At 44.6% G+C, this 24431-nt stretch overlaps 1 protein-coding gene across 6 annotated transcripts in view; it reads left to right on the forward strand.

The window, feature by feature from the left end:
• DNAH3 (dynein axonemal heavy chain 3) overlaps positions 1–24431 on the forward strand; it is a 191403-nt gene that overhangs the window by 149124 nt on the left and 17848 nt on the right. For all 6 annotated transcript variants that reach the window (XR_011384660.1, XM_051847854.2, XM_070064651.1 and 3 more), the window contains 5 exons: positions 2256–2438; positions 8173–8371; positions 10846–12987; positions 19452–19677; positions 23929–24173. Coding sequence is in view for 5 of the 6 variants with exons in the window: in XM_051847854.2 (XP_051703814.2) it covers positions 2256–2438; positions 8173–8371; positions 10846–12987; positions 19452–19677; positions 23929–24173 (2995 nt within the window). In the remaining variant the exon portion in view is untranslated. The remainder of the gene's footprint in view (positions 1–2255; positions 2439–8172; positions 8372–10845; positions 12988–19451; positions 19678–23928; positions 24174–24431) is intronic.

Consider the following 24431-nt stretch of genomic DNA (forward strand, 5'->3'; position numbering starts at 1 on the left):
ACACAGAGAGGCCAGATGAGTTGCCTGTGATGACACAGCCTGCCATATGGCTGAGCCAGAACTGAAACTCAGACCTGTGTGATGCCAGGGTCTGTGGGACACCGGCTACTGTGCTTTACCTCACACAGGTTTGATGAGAGCAGTGGGTACAAGGATAAGAAAACACTCTTTTAATTTGAAATCCAGTCTGTGTGTCTGAGCTGCCTTGAAAGGCAGAATCAGGACCAGTTAGGAAAACTGCATGGGGTAAACTCCAGCTCTTCAACAGAAATATCTAATGGATGTACTTGTCTGAAAAGTGGCACATCTTACTCTCCTAAGTGGTAAGCTCTACATCATTAGGCACCGGCACCACAGGTTCTAGTCCCAGTTGGGGTGCCAGATTCTGTCCCTGTTGCTCCTCTTCCAGTCCAGCTCTGTGCTGTGGCCCGGGAAGGCAGTGGAGGATGGCCCAAGTGTTTGGGCCCTATACCCGCATGGGAGACCAGGAGGAAGCACTTGGCTCCTGGCTTTGGATGGGCGCAGCGCGCCATCGCGCAGCCATTTGGGAGGTGAACCAATGGAAAAAGGAAGATCTTTCTCTCTGTCTCTCTCCCTCACTGTCTAACTCTGCCTGTCAAAAAGAGAAAAAAAAAGTAGTAAAGCAAACTAGCTCTATCACTAGTTGAAACTTAAAAAAAAAAAAAAGAAGAAGAAGAAGAAGAAGTATACAAACAGAGGCCAGGAAACCACTTGGGAAGAATGTTTTAGAAGGCATCAGACAGTCTGAGTTGGCTCAGGCTGCTAAACAAAATACCATACACTGGGTGGCTTCAACAGTAAACCTTTATTTCTCAGTTCTAGAGGCTGGGAAGACCAAGATCAAGGCAGCAACACATCACTGGTGGGTGGTGGGGGTCCCTCCCTCGTTTGCAGCCACCTTCTTGCTGTGTCTTCACGTGGTGGAAAGAGATCTTCACATCTCTTCCTTTTTTATAAGGGCATTTATCCCATCATAAGTCCTACCCCCACCCCACCCCACCATGACCTCATCAAACGCTAATTATCTCCAAAGGCCCTAGCTCTACTGCCTTCAAGTTGGGGGTTAGACTTCAACATAGGAATCTAGAGGGGACAAAAGCATTCTGTCAGCAGCATTGTTGGAAAGAATAGCTTTGAAACTTTCTTCTATATCAGATGTCTCAGCTATGTACATTTATTTCACAGTCTTTAAAAAAATGTATCCTTTTAAAAAAAATTCTTAGCTTGATTTTGCTTTATCTCTCCCTGCCCCCAACACTAGAATCTAGGTTCAGTGAAAGAAGCTGTGATTTCTTTTTTTTTTTTTTTTTTTGACAGGCAGAGTGGACAGTGAGAGAGAGAGAGACAGAAGAAAGGTCTTCCTTTGCCATTGGTTCACCCTCCAATGGCCGCCGCGGCCGGTGCGCTGTGGCCGGCACACTGCGCTGATCCGATGGCAGGAGCCAGGTACTTATCCTGGTCTCCCATGGGGTGCAGGGCCCAAGCGCTTGGGCCATCCTCCACTGTACTCCCTGGCCACAGCAGAGAGCTGGCCTGGAAGAGGGGCAACCGGGACAGAATCCGGCTCCCTGACCGGGACTAGAACCCGGTGTGCTGGCGCCTCAAGGCAGAGGATTAGCCTAGTGAGCAGCGGCGCTGGCCTGTGATTTCTTTTAATTTTTCATTTACCATGATGTCTAGTGCCTAGCATAGTGCTTGTTTACAGCACACAGTATGAACTTAACTCAGTGTTGAAAAAAATCAAAGATAAACACTTGTCAATACATACCTGATCCAAATGTCTGAATCATTATTACCCATTTTCTACACACATTGTAGATTAGAGAAGCATTTCAAAATGAAGTGATTTTTGCTATTTATTTTAAAGATTTATAGTCAGAGTTACACAGAGAGAGAAGGAGAGGCAGAGAGAGAGAGGTCCTCCATCCAATTGTTCACTCCCGAATTGGCCTCTACTGCCAGAGCTGTGCTGATCCAAAGCCAGGAGCCAGGAGCCAAGAGCTTCTTCTGGGTCTTCCCACGTGGATGCAGGGGCCAAGGACTTGGGCCATCTTCTACTGCTTTCCCAAGCCATAGCAGAGAGCTGGATTGGAAGTAGAGCAGCTGGGACTTGAACTGGCACCCATATGGGATGCTGGCTGTATCCAATGTACCACAGCCCCAGCCCCAAGTGTTGCCATTTTTGACGTTGACATAGCTAACCTGGATTCCTTCTACCCCTTATCCCTTGGTAGGTGGCAGTCATGCAAGTGGAACTGACTGCCCTTCAACCTCAGCTCATCCAAACCTCTGAGGAGACTGCTAAAATGATGGTGAAAATTGAAGAGGAGACCAAAGAAGCTGATGCCAAGAAACTTCTGGTGCAGGCAGATGAGAAAGAAGCCAATGCCGCTGCTGCCATTGCTCAAGGAATCAAGGTATAAAGACCCAAGGGGAAGGCAGGTGACTTGTCCTGCAGAATGTGTATCATCATGCCCATCTTGCAGATGAGACAACTGAGGCTCAGAGTGGGTGGGTGACTTTCCCAGCCTCACATGGCTAAAAAGTGATGAAACAAGTCTTTCTGATATCTAGCTCTCTCCAGGAAAACTTTCATGTTTTTCCAAATATTTTCCATCTCATTCAGAGTCAAAGCCTACAAGATTTAACATGCTATGACCTGGTCTCTTACTACTTTCCTCTTACTCTGCTCTGGTCATCCTGGCTTTCTATCTATTCCTTAAATAAACACATGACACACTTCTACCCCAGGGCCTTTGTACTGACTGTTTTCCCTGCCTGGAATGCTCTTCCTTTGGAGATGTACATGACTGTCTTCTTCACCTTCATCACATTTTTGCTCAGTTGTTCCTAGCATGTTATAGGAATGGAACAAATATTTGTTTAAGACAGAATGTTGAATCTAGACAATCCTTTTAAAAATATTCCTGTACCAAACAAGAAATAGTTCCCCAAAAGATTTGACCTACATTCAGGTTTTAGAAGAAAATCTGAAATACCATGATGTGATGTTACCTATTTCTCAAAGCACTTTGGAGTACATGATTGCATTTGAGTATCATAACTACATGGAGACTTAGAAATGGCAGGTATCAGTTTCTGAGGGCTGATGGCATCGAGATTCAGTGGTAAAATGACTTTCCAGAGCCACACAGCTGGTTAGTGGGATTAAAATCAAGGTTTATGGCCCTTAGTTTAAGATAATCGCCCCATGCCTCTTCTTATCAGTTAAAGAATTATTTTGACTGTTCTTCAAAGGAGGGCTTGAACAAGAAGTAGCCTGTGTCCAGCTTCTATTATAATAAGTCACAGGGCATTTTCTCAAAAGGGATAAGCCTTCCAGACTAGCCCATCTCCAATGAGTCCTGAGATGTGGCCCCTAGAAGATTCCTTTGGAATTCAGTCCCTAGTCTCAGAATCACACAGTAGATACCTGATTTGTGATTGCTGTTTACTCCTAGGCCTAGTGGTTTGAACAGAAGGCAAATGGAAACCGTAAAAGATAGTGGACACGAGGTACCAAGAATCATGATCTATGACAGGGTGACAGTAATAGCAACTTCCTGTCTGTACTATGGTGATTTCTTTGGCATTGTATCATTTAACAAGTATTTATTGAACACTTGCTATCTGTTGGCACTTTTCTAGGTTGTAGGGAAATAGGAGTGAACAGGAGAGAAAATTCTCTTCTTCATAGAGATTGTATTCGCTTCCATTTCTACTTGATTTATCTCACCTTTTATCACCCTAACAGCCCTACAAGGCAAATAGTATCATACCTAGTTTACAGATAAAAAATCATGATATAAGAGCTTCAGTGGCTTGTCCAAGGCCACACAGCTACCAAGAGATGGAATCAGCATTCAAACCCAGAGTGGTTTGACTCCAGACTCCTTGCATTTGACCATTATTCCAAAAGTTGCAAACAGACAGCCAGGGAGTACAATGTATACTTTTATGCATGGTATATGTTTTTTAATCAGAAATAGTTGTCAACTTGTAACAATAATGAAATTTAAATGAAAAACACCTAAATTTTCAGCTTTGCTTTAAAGAGCAATCGGTCATTCTGGCAGTGCTGGACTTGCCTTCTTGTGTCTCACCCATCAGTAGCATTGAGTAGGTGGTGCTTCTGGTGTGTTCCAGGTCAGCAAAGCCGCATACTCAGACCGCTGGCCTGGCCCCTGCTCGCTCTTTTTGGTCCAGACTAGAATAAGGCATATCAAGCTTCAGTTTTGCTTTTCCCTTTCCTAGCCTTAGTTTTTTCATCTATAAAATGGGGGTACTAAAAGAAAACATGTAAAGCTTACGGCGTTTGTCAGAGCTTACTGGTGCATGGTGGTTATTCTCCAAAACCCTTGTCCTGTTCTCTGTAGCAAGTGGACTTGCCAGTGTGGTGAAGGCCAGCCTCCTGCACATGTGGGGATTATGGGGAGGAGAAGCATCACACCCAGCATTCTGCCCCATAATGTCAGGTAAAACAGCAACTTCCTGAAGCAGGACTGAGGTGAAGAATGACAAAAGATTTATAAGGAGATGACCCAGGGCTCCCCACCACACCCTTTCCCAGGGAATTAGGTGCCACCTCAGGTTTCAATGTAACAGGGAATGACATCCTGGAGGTGAGCCAGGAGATGGAAGAAACCATCCAGGGAGGGGGGGAAATCTATATCGACTCTGCAGTTTCCCTGAGGCTCTGGTATGAACAGAATCCCTTCCTGACTCTTCCAGGACCACAGACCTTCTCTGCACAAGGTCTGCTAATCTCCTCTAATCTCCTCACAGCCCTAGAAATGACAGAACATAGGAGAGCACCAACATAGTGCCCAGAGTGCGGTAGGGGTGTGGTAGAGGCTCAACATTGCAAACGGCCTCCTTGCTGGGAAGATGAGAGTGCAAAGGAAGTCAGGTCTCCAACACTTGGTTCCCAAGTACAGTGGTTCTCTTTAATCGGTTGCTTCTCTTCAAGTTAATGAATCATTTATTCTCCCCTTAATGAGAGCAGTGAGTGATGCCAGAATTGCCGCAGATCTAATTACGTTGCATCAGAGTGTACTGTGCTTCAGACGTCTCAGATGGCCCTGTTGCTCCTTGCATGGCTTAGACACAAGGCCATTTGTAATTATAATGTTTTCCTCATAGAAACAAACGCTGTAGCAACACTTAGAAGGAATTTTTAAGAATACAATTGTAATGCCTTTTTCCATTTTCAACCTCAAATAGAAATGTCCTTCCAGTCCCTGCCCATACACATGGTATTTTTGTTATTGCAATTATAGCTTAATGGTGATTTTTCATCATGCTTTGTCCCCCACTTAACAACTTACCAGAAGGTTTTTCAAAAATGTCGTAATCATTTTAGTGATCATTTTGTGTAGGCGCATTGCACATCAAGTGGCTGTTCCCCTCCTGTGAATTGAAATCTACTTCTTCTTGCCCTTTGCTTTCAGTGTTTTATTAGTATAAACTGGAATTTTGCAACAGAGCTTTGCATTAGAATCAGCTTTGGAATTTTAAAAATACAGGTGCCTAGACCCCACCTAGACTGAATGAATCAGAATCTCTGGGTGTGGGGCCTGACTAGGGAGATGTTTTAAATAGTGCTCAATGACTTCAGTGCATAGCCAGGGTCGAGAATCACTGTTACAGTTAATGTCCCAATGAGGGGCCTTTTTGGGTCACTTGACAAATCAGCTTGCTGCAAGACTGAGCTGGAAGCCATGCCTTGCCCCTTAGGAGAGGCAGCAGAGCTGTTAGACCACAGGAAGCCGTGAAGCATGTGTAGGTCACTAGTTGTCTGGAGATGCTTGGGATTATTAAATCTATCAAGTACCCAAACCTGTGGCTGAGCCTTTGGCCTCCTCTGCCACTAGACGACTTCCAAAGTTGACAGAGAAACAGCAGGACCAGCTTTGGTTCTTCTTCCTCTTTTCCTTATCACCGTCTGAAACAGGACAGTCCGTTTTGATCAGGGCATAGGATGTGGCTCATTTTGGGGGCGGGTGTGGGGAGATGTGTTTTTTGTTTTTGTTTTTGTTTTTGTTTTTGTTTTTGTTTTTTTTTTATTCGACAGGTAGAGTTATACACAGTGAGAGAGAGACAGAGAGAAAGGTCTTCCTTCCATTGGTTCACTCCCCAAATGGCCGCTACGGCTGGCACTGCGCCAATCCGAAGCCAGGAGCCAGGTGCCTCCCCCCAGGTCTCCCATACGGGTGCAGGGGCCCAAGCACTTGGGCCATCCTCCATTGCCTTCCCGGGCCACAGCAGAGAGCTGGACTGGAAGAGGAGCAACCGGGACTAGAACCTGGTGCCCATATGGGATGCCGGCACTGCAGGTGGAGGATTAACCAAGTGAGCCACTGTGCCAGCCCCAGGAGATGTGTTTTAATATGGTGAAGCAAAGAGTTGCCATACATTCATAAAGAAAAGCAAGAAAGCTAAAATGAAGAATACACACACAGAGACATAATACATGCTAGTGTGCACATGTAGGAAACAAATTTTGCTTTGTTTGCCTTCACAGTAAACACATGGGATAGAAAGACTTTGACACACCCTACTTTAGGTTGTCTAAGAATTGATGTTCTCTTGTGAAGTTCCACTTCAATTATAGCTGTAGTGATAACAAAAAGTCCACTGATTGGGAAATCAGGAGCATGGCTCTATGACTAACCAGCTGTATCACCTTGGCTAACTCATTTTACCTCTTGGGACTTTTTTTTTTTTTTTTAAAGGCAGAGTGGACAGTGAGAGAGAGAGACAGAGAGAAAGGTCTTCCTTTTGCAGTTGGTTCACCCTCCAATGGCTGCCGCGGCTGGCGCACCACGCTGATCCGAAGCCAGGAGCCAGGTACTTATCCTGGTCTCCCATGGGGTACGGGGCCCAAGTACTTGGGCCATTCTCCACTGCACTCCCTGGCCACAGCAGAGAGCTGGCCTGGAAGGGGGGCAACCAGGACAGAATCCGGCGCCCCGACCGGGACTAGAACCCAGTGTGCCAGCGCCGCATTAGCCTAGTGAGCTGCGGCGCCGGCCTTGGGACCTTTTTTTTTTTTTAGGTAGAATTTGGTAATTCTATTACTGACTAATCTATAAGGTCCCTTCCAGTTCTAAAATGCTATGTTAAATTTTGTGGGTTTTTTTTTTCAATGAAAACATAGTTCACATACCTTTAATATTTACCTTCTTAGATGCTTAGTTTTGAGTGTATTCTGTTCACACAATGATGCAACCATCACCACTATCTAATTCCTGAATATGCTTATGATCCTAAAAGAAGTCTATATTCATTAGCAGTCACTCACCATTCCCCACCCCTCTGCAGTCCCTGACAACTATTCACCTACTCTCTGCCTCTATGGATTTCCCCATTCTGCACATTTCACATAAATGGAATCATATAACAGGTAGTGTTTAGTACCTGGCTTCCTATGTGCTTACTTCTACTTACAGTGTTTTCAGCATTCATCTATGTTGTGGTGGGGACCAGGCTTTCATTTTGTTATGGGTGAATAATATTCCACTGTATTAAATTTATGTTTCAATGAACCAATGAGGGACAAAACATATACTCCCTCATCTTCCCTGAGCCCCACCCTATCTCTGACCCCTTACCCAGCTCTAATCTATCCCCATTTTCCATCCTTATGTTGCCCTAGACTGTACCCTGTCCACAAGCTTCATCCTGTCCCCAACTCCACCACCCACCTCCCCATCTCTGATACATTCCAGATCCTCACCCCATACCAAACCTTCTTCCACTCCTCATGCTTTATTTCTTCCCTCAACTTGATCCCACCTTCTTCTGAGTGTTGAACTCCGTCCCTAAGCCTCATCCTTCACTCCATCCCTAATCAGTGAGTTTGAAGCCACCCTATTTATATGTATCTTGGGAGTCTGTTAAAAGTCAATATTCAAATGTCTGAGACATGCAAACCCTGGACCCAAAGGTCACATGCGTATCTCTATTGGTCATCAATGGTTAGAGCCAAGCTTGAGTAAGGAGTTCAGGAGGAGGCACCCTTCTTGAGGGGCACTGGCAGGAAGTGCTTCTTCCTGGTTCCTCTGCTTCCTCCAGGAGCAGAGCTCCACCTCGCCCCCATGTTTCAGGCACCAGGCAACTCATCCCTTTTTGTTCCTGCACTGCCCGTAGAACGAATGCGAGGGGGACCTGGCCGAGGCAATGCCAGCACTGGAGGCCGCTCTTGCTGCACTGGACACCTTGAACCCAACTGACATTTCACTGGTGAAGTCGATGCAGAACCCACCAGGCCCTGTCAAGCTGGTCATGGAGAGCATCTGTGTCATGAAGGGGCTGAAACCAGAGAGGAAGCCAGATCCCAGTGGCTCCGGTAAATGCCATCCCACCCACCCCTGGCAGGAAGGGGACCAGTGCCCTGTCCCCCACCCCCACAACCACCCAGGCCTGCTGACTGACACATTGAGGTGGTTTTTGTTTTGTTTTGTTTTTTTAAGAATTAAGAAAGATACTCAGGTGTGTACCTAAAGATTTCTCTGAGCTTCTTTGCCAGCCTTTGTCCTCCCAGTTAGGGGGAAAACACAGGAGGCTGTAGCTGAAGCTGAGCTTAGGCAAGGGCCTGCCTGAAAATCATTACAAAGGTGATGGTCACGCAGAAAAAAGGTCTGGTATGAAGCAAACACACACAGAGTTGTGTGTGGGTGAGAGACAGAGACAGAAAGGTAAGACAGAGGGAGGTAGAAAAGAGCTAACCAGACAAAGAGAATGGAACATAGACAAAGAAAGTGAGAGAGAAAAAGAAACTGAGACTGAAAAATAGATAGCAAGACCCAGACCCTAGTCATGCACATGTGCATGTATGAACATTGTGCCTGCACACTCATACACATACATACACACAAACTTACAGACACACACTGAAGAGGGAGAATCTAGGAGTGAAAAATCAGGAGGGAGAAAGACAGGCACAGGAAAATTGGCAGAGAGAGGCAGGAAGGGAGAGATTCTCAGACACAGACAGGAGAGAAAGACATTGGGGGAAAGAAAAAACGTAAAGAAACTGAGAGACAAAAATGCTGAGAGAAAGAGAAAAAAAATGGAGATGTACACATGGAGACCCAGACACCAAAATGGAGAGAAAGACTTGTGGGAAGAAAAGAGACCAGAAAGAACAGAGACTGAGACAAAGATACACAGGTTCCTGTCTTCTGAGGCCCCCTCTGCTGGGAGCACTCCTACTGTTTCTTCCGGTTGAGATGTTAGACACCCCTGATCCCTCATCTAGGACCCTCAGGCTCCTACTTTTGCTTAGCATTCCCCCTTTCTGGCCAGTTTCAGACCAACACCACATTAAGAAGATGCAAAGGTGATCAGGAATGGCCAGCCAAGAAGTGACCTTTACAAGAGAATCCTGTAGTGATTCAGCTGACATATAAGTTGGCCTAAGTAAGGAGACACTAGCCAGGACTTCTGTCCCCTAGAATCACTCAGGAGACTAAAGAATGCTGAAGCCCATGTGCCACTTCTAGAGAGACTTATGTTATTGGTCCAGGGTGTGACTTGAACACTAGTTTTATTTTTGTTTAAAATCCCCGAGAGATTCAAAGGCATAGCCAGGTTGAAACCTGCTGAGAGATCCACAAATGAAGTGATATGGCTAGATCATGAATGTCAGTTCTCACTTTAGATCATAGACAGTCACAGCAGAATCCATTGTTATATTAAAATTAAAGCCAATTGTATATACTATTTGTCCAGCCTGTAGAATTCCATGAATATATCTGGAATGGAACAAAAGCGCGACTGAGCTAGCTTTGGTTACCTGAAAATTAAATGAAGCAGATTGTCGTCCATAATGCAAACAGAAATGTTCATGGGAAGTGTTTGGCTGATTGCTGGGCTTGCAATTAGGAATGGGACATATTGTATTCAACACGATGTCTCAAAGTATAACTTTTTTGACAAGCCTCAGCCTGGCAAGTACCATGGGCCAAAAAGACTCCCAAATTCTTTCCAACACATCAACAAAAGGAGCACTGTTCTGGGATGGGATCATGGCTCACTTGAATCGTTTTAGACAGCATGATGGGTACTAAGGAGAATAAAAGTGTCGTGTCTGGGTAAGCCACACCTACGAGCTGCTTTCCCGGGACCACTGCCTCCTACCCTCACTGTTGCCTCATAAGAAGGACCAATTGGGTTCCATCCAACTTACCTCCAAAATTGGGAAAAAATATTCCAATCACATGCCTATGAGTTGTGGCTCCTGTTGCCCTCTCCATCTATGAAAGGGATAATGGGGTAACATTCAAATTTACTGGTAACTATCAAATACTGTTCTGGAATCTCATAAATATAGCATTAACTTACAGCTTACAGGGAGAAGTAGACAATAGAAAGTAAGCAAAAAATTACGGATTGCAATTGATGCAATCAAGGGAATGGACCTTGTAGTAGGCAAGATGAAAAAAATACTGGCAGAGGTAAGATGGAACACACACACACACACAAGAGAAGTCTAGAGAAACCCCTCTGTGGAGATGGCTTCTGAAGTGAGCCCTGAAGTCTGGTCAGAAGCCAACCAGGTGCCATTTACAATAAAGACAAAGGACTCACGGTTGAGAAACCATTAGGATCACAGAGAATTGAAGGATGATTCTCTATGACCCAAGTCCAAGGAGCAAGGCAGAGATGAAGTAAGTGAGGTCAACTGAATCCGCCAGACCATGATGAGGATCTTGAGGGTTTTTTCTTCCAGTACAACCAGGCAGTAGCCACTGCAGGATTTTAAATCTCAGCCAGAATGTCTTAATACAGCCTGTTTTGTCTATTTCTTGTACCAAACAGGTAAGATGATTGAAGATTACTGGGGAGTGTCAAGAAAGATCCTTGGGGATTTGAAATTCTTGGAGAGTCTTAAGATGTATGACAAAGACAACATCCCCCCAGTGATCATGAAGCGGATACGGGAAAGATTCATTGATCACCCAGAGTTCCAGCCAAACGTGATTAAAAATGTGTCATCTGCCTGCGAGGGCCTGTGCAAGTGGGTGAGGGCCATGGAGGTGTATGATCGTGTGGCCAAGGTTGTAGCTCCCAAGCGGGAGCGACTGAGGGAGGCCGAGGGAAAGCTGGACATACAGATGCAGAAACTGAACCAGAAACGAGCGGAGCTGAAGCTGGTGGAAGACCGGCTCCAGGCCCTGAATGATGACTTTGAAGATAAGAACAACAAGAAAAAGAACTTGGAGGAAAACATTGAAATCTGCTCCCAAAAGCTGATCAGGGCAGAGAAGCTAATCAGCGGCCTTGGGGGAGAGAAGAACAGATGGACAGAAGCTGCCCGGCAGCTGGGCATCCGCTATACTAATCTGACAGGGGACGTGTTGTTGTCCTCAGGAACTGTGGCTTACCTGGGCGCCTTCACAGTGGATTACAGGGCCGAGTGCCAAAAGCAGTGGTTGGCCAACTGTAAGGACAAGGTTATCCCTGGCTCCAGTGACTTCAGCCTCAGCAACACATTAGGGGACCCTGTAAAAATCCGCGCCTGGCAGATTGCCGGGCTTCCCATTGACTCCTTCTCCATTGACAACGGCATCATTGTGTCCAATTCCAGACGCTGGGCCTTAATGATTGACCCTCAAGGGCAGGCCAATAAGTGGATCAAGAACATGGAGAAAGCAAATAAACTGTCCGTCATCAAGTTCTCTGATAGCAACTATGTGAGGACCTTGGAAAATGCGCTGCAGCTTGGCACCCCAGTCTTACTCGAAAATGTTGGAGAAGAACTGGATGCCTTTATTGAGCCCATCCTGCTCAAAGCAACATTCAAGCAGCAAGGGGTTGAGTACATGCGGCTGGGTGAAAATATCGTCGAATACTCCAAGGATTTTAAGTTGTACATCACCACCCGTTTGAGGAACCCACATTACCTCCCTGAAGTAGCTGTTAAAGTCTGTCTCCTCAACTTCATGATCACCCCCTTGGGTCTCCAAGACCAACTCCTTGGCATTGTGGCCGCCAAGGAGAAGCCAGAACTGGAAGATAAAAAGAACAAGTTGATTGTTGAAAGTGCCCAGAATAAGAAACAGCTAAAGGATATTGAAGATAAGATCTTAGAGGTCCTCTCCATGTCTGAGGGCAACATCCTTGAGGATGAAACTGCCATCAAGGTCTTGTCCTCCTCCAAAGTCCTCTCTGAAGAAATCTCTGAAAAACAGGAAATAGCTTCAGTGACAGAAATGCAGATTGATGAGACCCGGATGGGCTACAAGCCAGTGGCCATCCACTCTGCCACCATCTTCTTTTGTATCTCTGACCTGGCCAACATCGAGCCCATGTACCAGTACTCCCTGACGTGGTTCATCAACCTCTACATGCATTCGCTAGCCCATAGCACAAAGAGTGAGGATCTGCAGCTGCGAATCAGCTACATCATTGAGCACTTCACCCTGAGCATCTATAAAAACGTGTGCCGCTCCCTGTTTGAGAAGGACAAGCTGCTCTTCTCCCTCCTCCTGACCATCGGCATCTTGAAAGAGAAAAAGCTAATCAGTGAGGACATTTGGTGCTTCCTGTTAACCGGAGGCATTGCCCTGGATAACCCCTACCCCAACCCAGCTTCTGATTGGCTGTCTGAGAAGGCGTGGGCCGAAGTTGTTCGTGCATCTGCATTACCAAAACTGAAAGGCCTGATGGAACATTTTGACCAACATTTGGATGAATGGAAAATGATCTATGATTCAGCCTGGCCCCATGAAGAGAAATTTCCTGGACCTTGGAAGTTCCTTCAAGGATTGGAGAGGATGGTGATCCTCCGATGTCTGCGGCCTGACAAAATGATCCCAGCTGTTCGAGAGTTCATTGCTGAACACATGGGGAAGGTATACATCGAAACACCTACATTTGATCTCCAGGGATCCTACAATGATTCCAATTGTTGTGCACCACTGATTTTCGTATTGTCTCCAGGCGCAGACCCAATGGCAGGTAAGGACAGAGTATTATGTGAGCAACGGACAACACCAGCCCGTCCCTTACAGCAGGGATCTCTAACTCAGATGGCAGTAAAGGCCAGACAGTGAGGAGGCTAAGGCAGAGGGGTGGAGTGAGGGGTGGAATAACTGGAAGCTTCTTTTGCCACCTAAAGTGGGCAGCAGCTACTCAGCACCCGACAAATTGCACCATCGGCAAATGTGAGCCCAGCATCGCCAGCCATCTGGTTTCCCAAGAGAAACCAGAAATGCAGAACTGACCCATTCAATCTTGATCATTCATTTCATTTTTTTTTTCCTTAAAAACCTGTGAGGGCCAAGGTCAAGATTGGATGCAGCCCACTGGCTGCTAGTTTTTCACTTTTGTCTTAAACCATTTTTTCTGACTCTTACTTCTTTAATTTTAAAGATTGGGAATTCCTTTGAATAATTAATAGCATAGGAAGTTAAAAAATATCAAACCAGACAAAAAGATACAGCGTTCTTGCTTAAGCAGGGGTAATTTTGCCCCCTCGGGCAAGGGCTGAGAAAGCTTGGTAGAATGTGAGGTATATCCTCTTTCTCACTCTGTCAGAGGTAACCACTCTTAATAGCTTGTATATCTTTTCAGAAATTGTGCATCTAGAGGGGTGTGTATTGTTGACAGGAAGAGATGAGCTTCCTGTTCTGATCTTGATGCTTCGGTTTTCTCTTGTTGCTGAAAGAGTCCCGAAAATGCAAGGGGCGAGAATGCCTTCTGAGAGAGCTCAGGAGTTTGGTCAGAAAGCCAGCACTCCTTGCCCCTTGGAGGATAGCAGAGGAAGAAGCTGTGGTGGACTGATGATTTTGCAGGATCCTGAAAACACCAAAATTTATCGTCAAGGAGCCATTCATCACCCTTTGCGGTTTACCCTTAGGTCCTTGTTGTGGCAGATTTGTAAAAGAGAAGCTAGGGGGAAACAAGAAAGGTAAAGCAGAGCTTTTCCGGGACTGGGATGCTAAGAAGATCCCTGCCAAGGTTGTTGGATTCCATTCAGTCCCAGCATGTCTTTGGGTCCCCCCCTCCCAAATTCCTCAATAAATTCTTTGATTCTGCCCCCCTTCCCCCATAAAAAAAAAAAAAGAAAGAAAGAAAGGTAAAGCACAGAAGTGGAGAAAGGTCAGACTAGGAGCTCATTATGCTAATGATGATAAATGAATGTGATAAAATGGTGAGTTGGGGCAAGTGTTGTGGTGCAGTGGGTTAAGCCTCCACTTGGGATGCCCACATCCCATATTGGAGTGCCTAGGATTAAGTTCTGCCTCTCCTTCCAATTGGTGCTAATATCCTTGAGAGGGAGAGATAATGGTCCAAGACCTTGGGTCCCTGTCACCTATGTGGGAGACCTTCATGGAGTTCTGGCTCCCAGATTCCACCTGGCCAAGTTCTAGCTGTTGCCAGCATGTGGGGAGTGAACCAGTAGATGGAAGATCTCTGTCTCTTCCCTGCCCCCCATTACTTTGACTTAAAAAAAAAAAAAAACTTTAAAAAATGGTGATGTATCGGTAGAGAATGGGCTGGTGAAGACTGGGCTCCCACAGTCCAGGCTCCAGGGGTGGGGAACCTGTGTACTGCCAAGGGCCACTTGGATATTCATAACATCATTTGTGAGCCATACACAATTATAAGCTTAAAAATGAGGCTACTTTATATGTATTGAATTTTTTAAAATATTTATTTATTTTTATTTGAAATGCAGAGTTACAGAGAGGCAGAGAGAGAGAGAGAGAAGTTTTCCATCCACTGGTTTACTCCCCAGATGGCCACAATGGCCAAAGTTGCACCAATCTGAAGGCAAGAGCCAAGAAGCTTCTTCTGGGTCTCCCGTGTGGGTGCAGGGGCCCAAGTACTTGGGCCATTTCTGCTGTTTTCCCAGGCCATAGCAGAGAGCTGCATCAGAAGTGGAGCAGCCGGGACTCAAACTGGTGCCTATTTGGGATGCCAGCACTGCAGGTGGCTGCTTTACCTGCTGTGCCACAGTGCCGGGCCCAGATTTATTGAATTTTGAGTCCCACGTGCAGTTGCCTTGGCAGGGCCAGACCAAATGATTTTGCAGGCCATATATAGCATACAATCTGGAAGTCACACCCCTGCCCCACAAGCTTGATCAGATTCAGCTTGAATGACTTCATAGGAAACTTAATTCCTCATAGTGCCTAACATCAAGAGGTACACGCCAGTACTGTCTGGTTGTCTTCCCTTTTCTGACTAGGACTGGTGAGTGGGGTCAGGCATGGTCCATATGAGCCAGCCCTCCACTCCTCCACCTTCCCTTACAAAGCAACCCATTGGTCTTTCATTTAATGTAATGGTTCTCAATATTGGCTTCACATTAGAATCAATTTGGGGAGCTTAAAAAAAAATCAATGCACAGGCCACACCCCAGACCAATTAAATGAAAAATCTTTGGAGTGAGATCCAGGCATCATGTTTTATAGAGCTTTTCAGGTAATTCCAATATGCATTCAGTATTGGCAACCACTGATTTTAATGGCTTTTTTGCTGTCTTTGAAAATTATTACCAAGATCCATTATGTCATTATGTTGTTTGGGAATGCAAAATGGTAATATTTTAATTCTATCCTTCCTTGTGCATTTATTAGCTAGAACTCTTTTATAATGAAGAATTTTCCTTTGTCATCTCTTGTTTACTCTGAGTATGGTTTGAATAGAATAGGTTAAAAAGGTGCTTGATTTTTACTTTTCATTTGCTGGCATTTAGAATATTCAGTTGGTGCCCTGTAACCTACATAGTGAACCAATAAGATATTTTTCACACCTTTGTGAGTGTGTGGATTTTCACATAATGAATATTTTAAATATGATAGTGTTTGACTCTACTGAATTCATTATTCTTTTTGATGCTCAGATTATTCACTCCATTACTTTGGGATTTTCTTCATGCCTGTGCCTGTAGGATTTTTTTCCCCTTAATTTCCATTTTTATTCAAAAGGCATAGACAGACAGAGATCTTCCATCTGCTGGTTCACTCCTCAAATGCCCACAACATCTAAGACTGGGCCAGGCTGAAAGTAGTAGCCCAGAACGCAATCCAGGAACTTACATGGGTGGCAAGGACCCAAGTACTTCAGCCATCACATTAGCAGGAAACTGGAACTGGAAGTGGAGCCAAGACTCCATCCCATTGACTCCAATATGGGGTACGGCTGTCCCAAGGACCAAATGCTGGCTCCTTCTAGAACTGTGTTTCAGGCTCATGTTGTATATTTCTTGCCTCAGACCTCGTAGTAAACATTTATTGAAGGAACCCCAGTTCTTTTAGCAAATAGTGGTGTTTGAGGACCACAATCTGTGTGCTAGGAGTGCCCAGTACTACTGGGTAGATCACTGATCGCAGACCATACTGTGACTCATTATCTCTCTGGCTGTATCTAACCTGCAGTGGTTTGAGTTTTTATCTTCAATGACTATATGTTTTTCTAAAAATTATATATATTTTTTCCAAGTCTGTGTATTTGAATAGAATTCTGAATGTTATACTTTGTATTTTTTCTTCAGTGATGTTTAAATGTTTCTTTTATGAAGACTGTATTCGTTTTTAAGGGCTGCTGTAACAAAGTGGCTTAGAAGGGGCTGGCACCATGGCTCACTTGGTTAATCCTCCACCTGCAGCGCCAGCATCCCATATGGGCGCCAGGTTCTAGTCCCGGTTGCTCCTCTTCCAGCCCAGCTCTCTGCTGTGGCCCAGGAAGGCAGTGGAGGATGGCCCAAGTGCTTAGGCCCCTGCACCCACATGGGAGACCAGGAGGAAGCACCTGGCCCCTGGCTTTGGATTGGTGCAGCACCGGCTGTGGTGGCCATTTGGGGTGTAAGCCAACAGAAGGAAGACTTTTCTCTCTCTCTCTCTCTCTCTCTCTCTCTCTCTCTGTCTATAACTCTACCTGTCAAATTAAAAAAAACAAACAAACAAACAAACAAAGTGGCTTAGAAAACAGAAAATTGTTTTCTCACAATTCTGCTGCCTACAGGCCCAAATCAGGGGGTCAGAAAGCTTGATGTTATCTGAGGCTTCTCTCCTTGGCTTGTTGATGACTGTCTTCTCCCTGCGGAACTTCCTCTGGGTGTGTGTCTTTCTTTTTTTCTCCTTTCCTTTCAAGGACAGTAGTCATATTGGACTAGGGCCCACCCTAGTGACTTTATTTTATTTTTTAATTTATTTTTCAGAGTGTGTATTTATTTATATTTATTTGAAAGGCAGAGAGGAACACAGAAACAGAAATCAATCTTCCATCCACTGGTTCCCTCCCTATGTGCCTACAATAACAACCTGAGCCAGGCCCAAGCCAGAAGCTGTGAACTCAATCTGGGTTTCTCACATGGGTGGCAGGGACTCAAGTACTTGAGCCATCACCTGCTGCCTTCAGGGCACACAGTAGCAAAAAGCTGGATCAGAATTAGAGTAGCCAGGGCTTGATCTCAGACACTTCGAAGTGGTGTCTTAGTGCTTCACCAATGCCTGTCTCAAGGCCTCATTTTAGTGTAAATGGCTCCATAAAGACCCTGTCTTCAGTTGTAGTCACTTTCTTAGATATTACAGGAGTTCAATATATGAATTTAGGAGGAACACAATTCATCCTCAGATGGCGACCATATACAATCCTTAAGTTATTAATTCTGATTATCCTATTGCTGAATGTCCCCTATAGTGATGTACATCCTCTTGTGGTTTTGTATTTTTTCATATAGTTTCACAATAAGCAAGTTTTTGTTATTATGTGAAAGTCTCATATACCTTGTGTTTTAGGGATATTCTAACAGAACAGCTTTGTATATCCCAGCACTGGTGCCCCAGGGAGTATGCCAGTCTAGATCAGTTTTATGGAGAATTTCTCATCTTGGGAATCCCACACCATGGGGTACTTTGAATTCACACCCTTCATCTGCATGTGGCATAAGCTTAGTGCTTTGATTTCTAATGGGAGAGTTATTTTTTTTCCAGCCAGGCTCTAGGCCAGTGACAAGTTGTGCGCTGCTTCTATGAGTCAGCAGTTACCTCTCTGGCCTTCTTAACATGAAGGTGCAGCCCTCTGAGAATCCTGAGACGGAAGTCTCAGTTCCAGCCCCACTTCTTATGAGTGTAAAGCTGTGTATCCCATGATCTTTAAAACCCCCACATTTAGGGACAGGCATTTGGCACAGTGGCTTAATTCATTGCTTGGGGTGCCTGGTTTGAGTGCCCACCACTCTGTTTCTTGCTGTCATTCAGCCTTGGAGGTAGCTGATGAAGACTCAGGTATTTGAGTTCCTGCCACCAACTAGGGAGATCTGGATGGACAATAGAGTTCTGGGCTCTTGGCCTCAGCCTGACCCAGCCCTGGCTGCTGTAAGCATTTAAGGAGTGAGACAGCAGATGAGAGATAGAGATAAATCTCTCTCTCTCTCTCTCTCTCTCTCTCTTATTCTATTCCTTCTCTCTTTGTCATTCTGATTTTCAAACAAATAAATCTGTTGACTGGTTAAATATAGTATTTTCTAATGGTGAAGCATGACATAGCCATGAAGGGCATGTATGGGTGTGGGAAAGATCTGTAAGATACATTGTTAAGTGAAAAAAAAAGCAAATGCTATATGTACATTTCATATAAGTTTTTTTTATTTCATATATGTTTAATAGTGTATAGCTGTGGATGGATCTGCGCATCTAATAACATTGACTACCTCTGGGGAAGAGAGAAGTGAAAGAGCCTCACTTATTTCATTGATCAAATGCATTTCCTACTAAAATAAATTTATACAAACCCAGTTCCTAGTTATTTAGTTATGTGTTTTCCTCTCTAGTTTTGAGTTTCCTCTTCATTTTTTGCACCTGAGAATTTCCCTTTCTTTCAAACTCTGATTTTTTTTATTTCCACTTTGTATAATTTTGTCTATGAAAAAAAATGTCTGTATGTTGAGAGCAAAAATGCAGCTTCATCTGCTCTCTCACTGGATATCTAAATTTCCTAGGAAGATTTTTATTTCGTGATTAACAGGAACCAATTGAGTTTTCTTTTTTTAAAATATTTATTTATTTATTTATTTAAAAGGCAAAGCAAGAGAGAGTGAACGAGCAAGCTTACATCTGCTGGTTTACTCCCTAAATGGCCTCAACAGCCAGGTCTGTGCCAGGCCAAAGACAGGAACCAGGAACTCTATCCTGGTCTTCCACGTGGGTAGCAGGGGTCCAAGTACTCGGACCATCATCCACTGCCTTCCCAAGTGCATTATCAGGGAACTGGATAGGAAGCAGAGCAGCTGAGACTTGAACTGGCAGTCTGATATGTGATGCCTGTGTCACAGGAGTCAGATTAACCTGGCATGCCACAACACAGGTCCTGAGTTTCTCAGTTTAAAAACTTAATGTAAGTGTTCCTTTGTGTTGCTATTGTGTCAGCTAGCCTATCTTGTCTCAAAAAGCCCTCTTTCTTCTTGGTCTCAGGCCTGCTGAAATTTGCTGATGATCTAGGCATGGGAGGTACCAAAACACAGACCATCTCCCTTGGCCAAGGGCAAGGGCCTATTGCTGCCAAAATGATCAGCAATGCTATCAAAGATGGGACCTGGGTAGTCCTACAGAACTGCCACCTGGCCACAAGCTGGATGCCTGCACTTGAGAAAATCTGTGAGGAGGTGATTATTCCTGAGAGTACCAATGTCCGATTTAGGTGAGTTGCTGTTCCCAACACTGCATGTCTCTGGAACCCAACCTCTAGCTTCAGACTTGATGCTGATGACTGGGAATCAAAGACTAACATGACAGTCCTGCCCCTAAGAAGCTCTCAGTCGAGCAGAAGGCAGCCCACAGATGAATAATGTCAATACCGGATACTACCTGGTGTGGTTTTTGGTCTGAACAGGAACTATGGAGCACAGAAAAGGGTTGGGAAACTTGGGGCATGCCTGTAGATCTGACAAGTCCCTGGGGTTTTGAAAGGTGACTAGGAGTTTGCCAGGAAGGACATTCCAGGCAGCAGGAACATTTGTAAAAGCAGAGAGCCATACAAAGGGAATGCTGAGAAGTTATCCTATGGTTCTGGGGTATATGCTGTGAGAAATGTTTGGGAGAGGTGTCTAAGAAGGTAGGTTGAATGCCAAAAAACTTGATTTTTAAAAATTATTATTTACCTGAAAAAAATTATTTATCTGTGGTCCACATACCATTTGTTTAACTCTATCTGATGTTTTTGGAGCTCCATGGAATTTTAATCAAAATTGAAAATAGATATTTGGCTTTTGTGAATTTTAAAGCCAAGCAAGGCTGGGCCCCAGCTTTTGCATTGGTAGAGTGACAAGATGAACCAGGTAGACTTTTTAGTCCCTGTCATCATAAACATTCAAGTTTCTCTTATTCCAGGCCAGGGGTCAGCAAACTATCGCCTAACGGCCAATTCTAGCCTACTACCTATATTTGGTATATCTTGCAGGCTAATGTTTAAATAGTTGAAAACACTAAAGAGTAATATTTTGCAGCACATGGAAATTATACAAAGCTTAAATTTCAGTATACATAAATGTTATTGAAGAAAATCTGTACTTATTTGTCTATTATCTTAGGCTGCTTTTGTGCTGCGAGTGGTTGCAACAGAAACCATGTGGGTTCGCAAAGTCTAAAATATTTACTATTTGTTCCTTTACAGGAAAATTCTGCTAACCACTATTCTAGGCAAAAGGCTTGCTAGTTGTTTTCATTTTAGTCATGTCTGCCTGAAGATAGAAATGTGTTTGGTGCTTATTTACAAAGTCAGATTGAACCACAGTTGATTTATATTCATATAAGACTTCCAAAGGAGAGTTTAAGAAAGGCCCAGTCATTTCAAAAAGTCTGGTTTTGAGTGGATTCACTGAACATCAATGGCATTCTCACTGAAGAAAAAATTATACATGCTGATTTTTGAGGTCTTCTAAAATATGATCCTAGCCCAAAAGGCATGAACTCAAGTGCCTGCAGAGGCCAGGGATATAAAAAAAATTAGTGAAGAGCACTGGGGACATAAGAAATAGTCCACTTTCCACGGTGCAGCAGCATCATCATGGGCAGTTGGTCAACAGGGAATGGTGGGGACTATGGTGAGCTGGGGGCACATGCGCTTTGGAAAGGGCAGTGACTACTTACTATTAGCCAGCTGTTGTACGCAGGAATGCAGGCTTCTTGTGAGCAAATTTTCTGATGATTTTAAAGGGATTGTGGGAATCTAGAGTTTTAAAAGAATGTCCTAGATTTTTTTTTTTTTTTTGACAGGCAGAGTGGACAGTGAGAGAGAGAGACAGAAAGGTCTTCCTTTGCCGTTGGTTCACCCTCCAATGGCCGCCGCGGCCAGCGCGCTGCGGCCAGCGCACCGCGCTGATCCGATGGCAGGAGCCAGGAGCCAGGTGCTTTTTCTGGTCTCCCATGGGGTGCAGGGCCCAAGCACTTGGGCCATCCTCCACTGCACTCTCTGGCCACAGCAGAGGGCTGGCCTGGAAGAGGGGCAACCGGGACAGAATCCGGCGCCCCGACCGGGACTAGAACCCGGTGTGCCGGTGCCACTAGGTGGAGGATTAGCCTAGTGAGCCGTGGCGCTGGCCAGAATGTCCTAGATTTTTAAAAGTAAGTCATAGATTGTTAAAAATTGACAATGTATTCAAAGATACATTACAGCATTGTGTGGATTTAAATGTTAGGAGCCAAGTGACACTCACACATCTGCAGCCTGAATCAGGTCTTAATGCTACCAATTTATGATCCCTTGTCTCCCCTCTCAGACATGTGTTTGGACCACAGCCAACTGTACAACCAGCCCAGCTACATATCCCCTGTTCTCCTTTCCTCCACATGGTTGCTCAGCTTGTGTCCTCTGTCTCTAATGACCTCCCACCCAATTCCACCTGCTGGAAATCTCCCAAATGTCTAGCAAAACAACAAATAAAACAAGCTATCACAGTGTATATGTAACTTGAGCTTGGGTAGGAAAAGCAAATTAATGAAAGCCTGAAATGCAATATGCCAAAATGTTAACCTATACGTAAAAAACTTTTAAATCTCATTTCCTTCTAAACACCACTACATAAGCTCTCATTTTGTGTGTGTGTGTGTGTGTGTACATGTTTTAAGAGGCAGAGTGAGGAACAAGAGCTGTGGAATAGTAAGTTAAGCCTCTGCCTGTGGTGCTGGCATCCCATACAGGTGCCAGTTCGAATCCTGGCTTCTCTACTTCTGATCCAGCTTGCTGATGGCCTAGGAAAGCCGTGGAAGATGACCTACATGCTTGGGCCCCTGTACCCATGTGGGAGACCTGGAAGAAGCTCCTGGCTCCTGGCTTTAGATCAGCCTAGCTCCAGCTGTTGCAGCCATTTGGGGCGTGAACCAGTGGATGCAAGACCTCTCTCTTCTTCTTCTCTTCCTCTCTCTAACTCTGCCTCTCAAACAAATAAATAAATCTTAAAAAATAAAAAGAGGCAAAGAGAAAATCTTCCATCACTGGTTCACTCCACAAATGGTCACAACAGTCAGGGCTAAGCCAGGCTGAAGCCAAGAGCCAGGATCTTCTTCTGGGTCTCCCATGTGGGCACAGGCATCCAAGTACTTGAGCCATCTTCTGCTGCTTTTCCAGGAACATTAGCAGGGAGCTGAATCAGGAGTGGAGCAACTGAGACTCGAACCAGCACCCATATGGCCACAGTGAATTTTTTTGTTTTTTTCTTAAAATTTTAAGTAAGATTTATTTATTTATTTACTTGAAAGGTGGAGTTACACAGAGAGAGGACTGACAGAGAGAGAGAGCAGAAACAGAGAGGTAGAGAGATCTTCTCTCTGTTGGTTCATTCCCCAGATGGCTACAACAGCCATGGCTGGGTCAGATTGAAGCCAGGAGCCAGGAACTCCATCCAGATCTCCCACATGGGTGTCAGGGGCTCAAGCACTTGGGTCATTTTCTGCTGCAGAAAATTTCCCAGGTGCGTCAGCAGTTAGCTGGATTGGAAGTAGAACATCCAGGACTTGAATTGGCACTCCAGTATGAGACGGAGGCATTCGCAAGCAGTGACTTAGCCTGCTGTGCCATGATGCCAGCTCCAACTTCTGTATTTTAAAGAAATAAATTCTCCATATTTTCAAGGCTCATTTCAAATACCATGTCCTTTATGACAGGTCTCAGCACATTTTCTATAAAGGGCCAGATAGTTTATATGTTAAGCTTTGCACACCAGGTGTCTCTGTTCCTGCTATTCAACTCTGTTGTTGTAGGATGAAAGCAGCCATAGACAATATATAAATGAAGAGTCATTGTGTTCCAATAAAACCATTTACAAAAATGGGCTGGGCTGGATTAAGCTCCCTGGCCATAATTTGCCAACTTTTGCTCTTCTGCATGCTTGGCAGTCTCCAGCCCATTAAAACCTCTTCTTCCTTTAGACCCCTCACAGCCTATTATTTTCTTCCCTCCCTGTGGTTTTGATTTTCTAAAGCCTTGTGTCATAGCATCCCATGGGCTTGTCTTTTATCCCTTGCCTATCTCCCATTTCCTTTCTTGCAACAGGGCTGTGAGTAGCTGGGAAGCTGGAACAATGCTTTGTTCCCTTCAGTCACTTCTGTGGTGCCTGATATAGTATTTTGCCCATAGTGCTAAGACAAGCTGACAGGGGCTAAAGAGCAGGGGCTTTGAAGTCAGAGAATCCTGAATTCACTTCTAAGTGATGTGTCCTTGAAAAGGCCTACCTGACCTCTCCATGTCCCTTTTTCCTCACTGGCAAAAGGGGATAGTGAATCCCTTCTCCTAGGGTAGCTATGAGGATTAAGGGAAATGAGAAAACATATATTAAATTCTTAGCATGGGTTTTGCATTTAGTATGCTTAATAAATCGTAGCTGTTTTTGTCTATTACTATTTTGTAATATAACTTTGCATTTGCTATACATGTTTGAATCCATTGTTCTTCCAGACTCTGGTTAACCAGCTATCCATCAGAGAAGTTTCCAGTCAGCATTCTTCAGAATGGGATCAAAATGACCAATGAGCCCCCCAAGGGGCTCCGGGCCAACCTTTTACGTTCCTACCTCAATGATCCCATCTCAGACCCTGTGTTTTTCCAAAGCTGTACAAAGCCAGTAATGTGGCAAAAGCTATTGTTTGGCCTTTGCTTCTTCCATGCCATTGTTCAGGAGAGAAGAAACTTTGGACCTCTGGGTGAGTCATGACGGTACACCTGGGTTGCCTGGGGGAGGGATCACAGACAGATGGAGGGAGGTGAGTTTACAAGTGTGTGCTGTCTGGCACTCAGATACAGTTGTTGGTAAAATACATTATAAGTAGATTCTTTGCAATATTTGGTATATGTTTAGACTAAATGTGACTTGTCATTTATCTGAAATAAAAATTCCACTGAGTATCCTGTATTTTTACTTGCTAAATCTGGCAACCCTACAACCAGGTCAGTGTCAATGT

The sequence above is a fragment of the Oryctolagus cuniculus genome, chromosome 19 (genome assembly GCF_964237555.1).
Source record: "Oryctolagus cuniculus chromosome 19, mOryCun1.1, whole genome shotgun sequence".
NCBI classification, from domain to species: Eukaryota; Metazoa; Chordata; class Mammalia; order Lagomorpha; family Leporidae; genus Oryctolagus; species Oryctolagus cuniculus.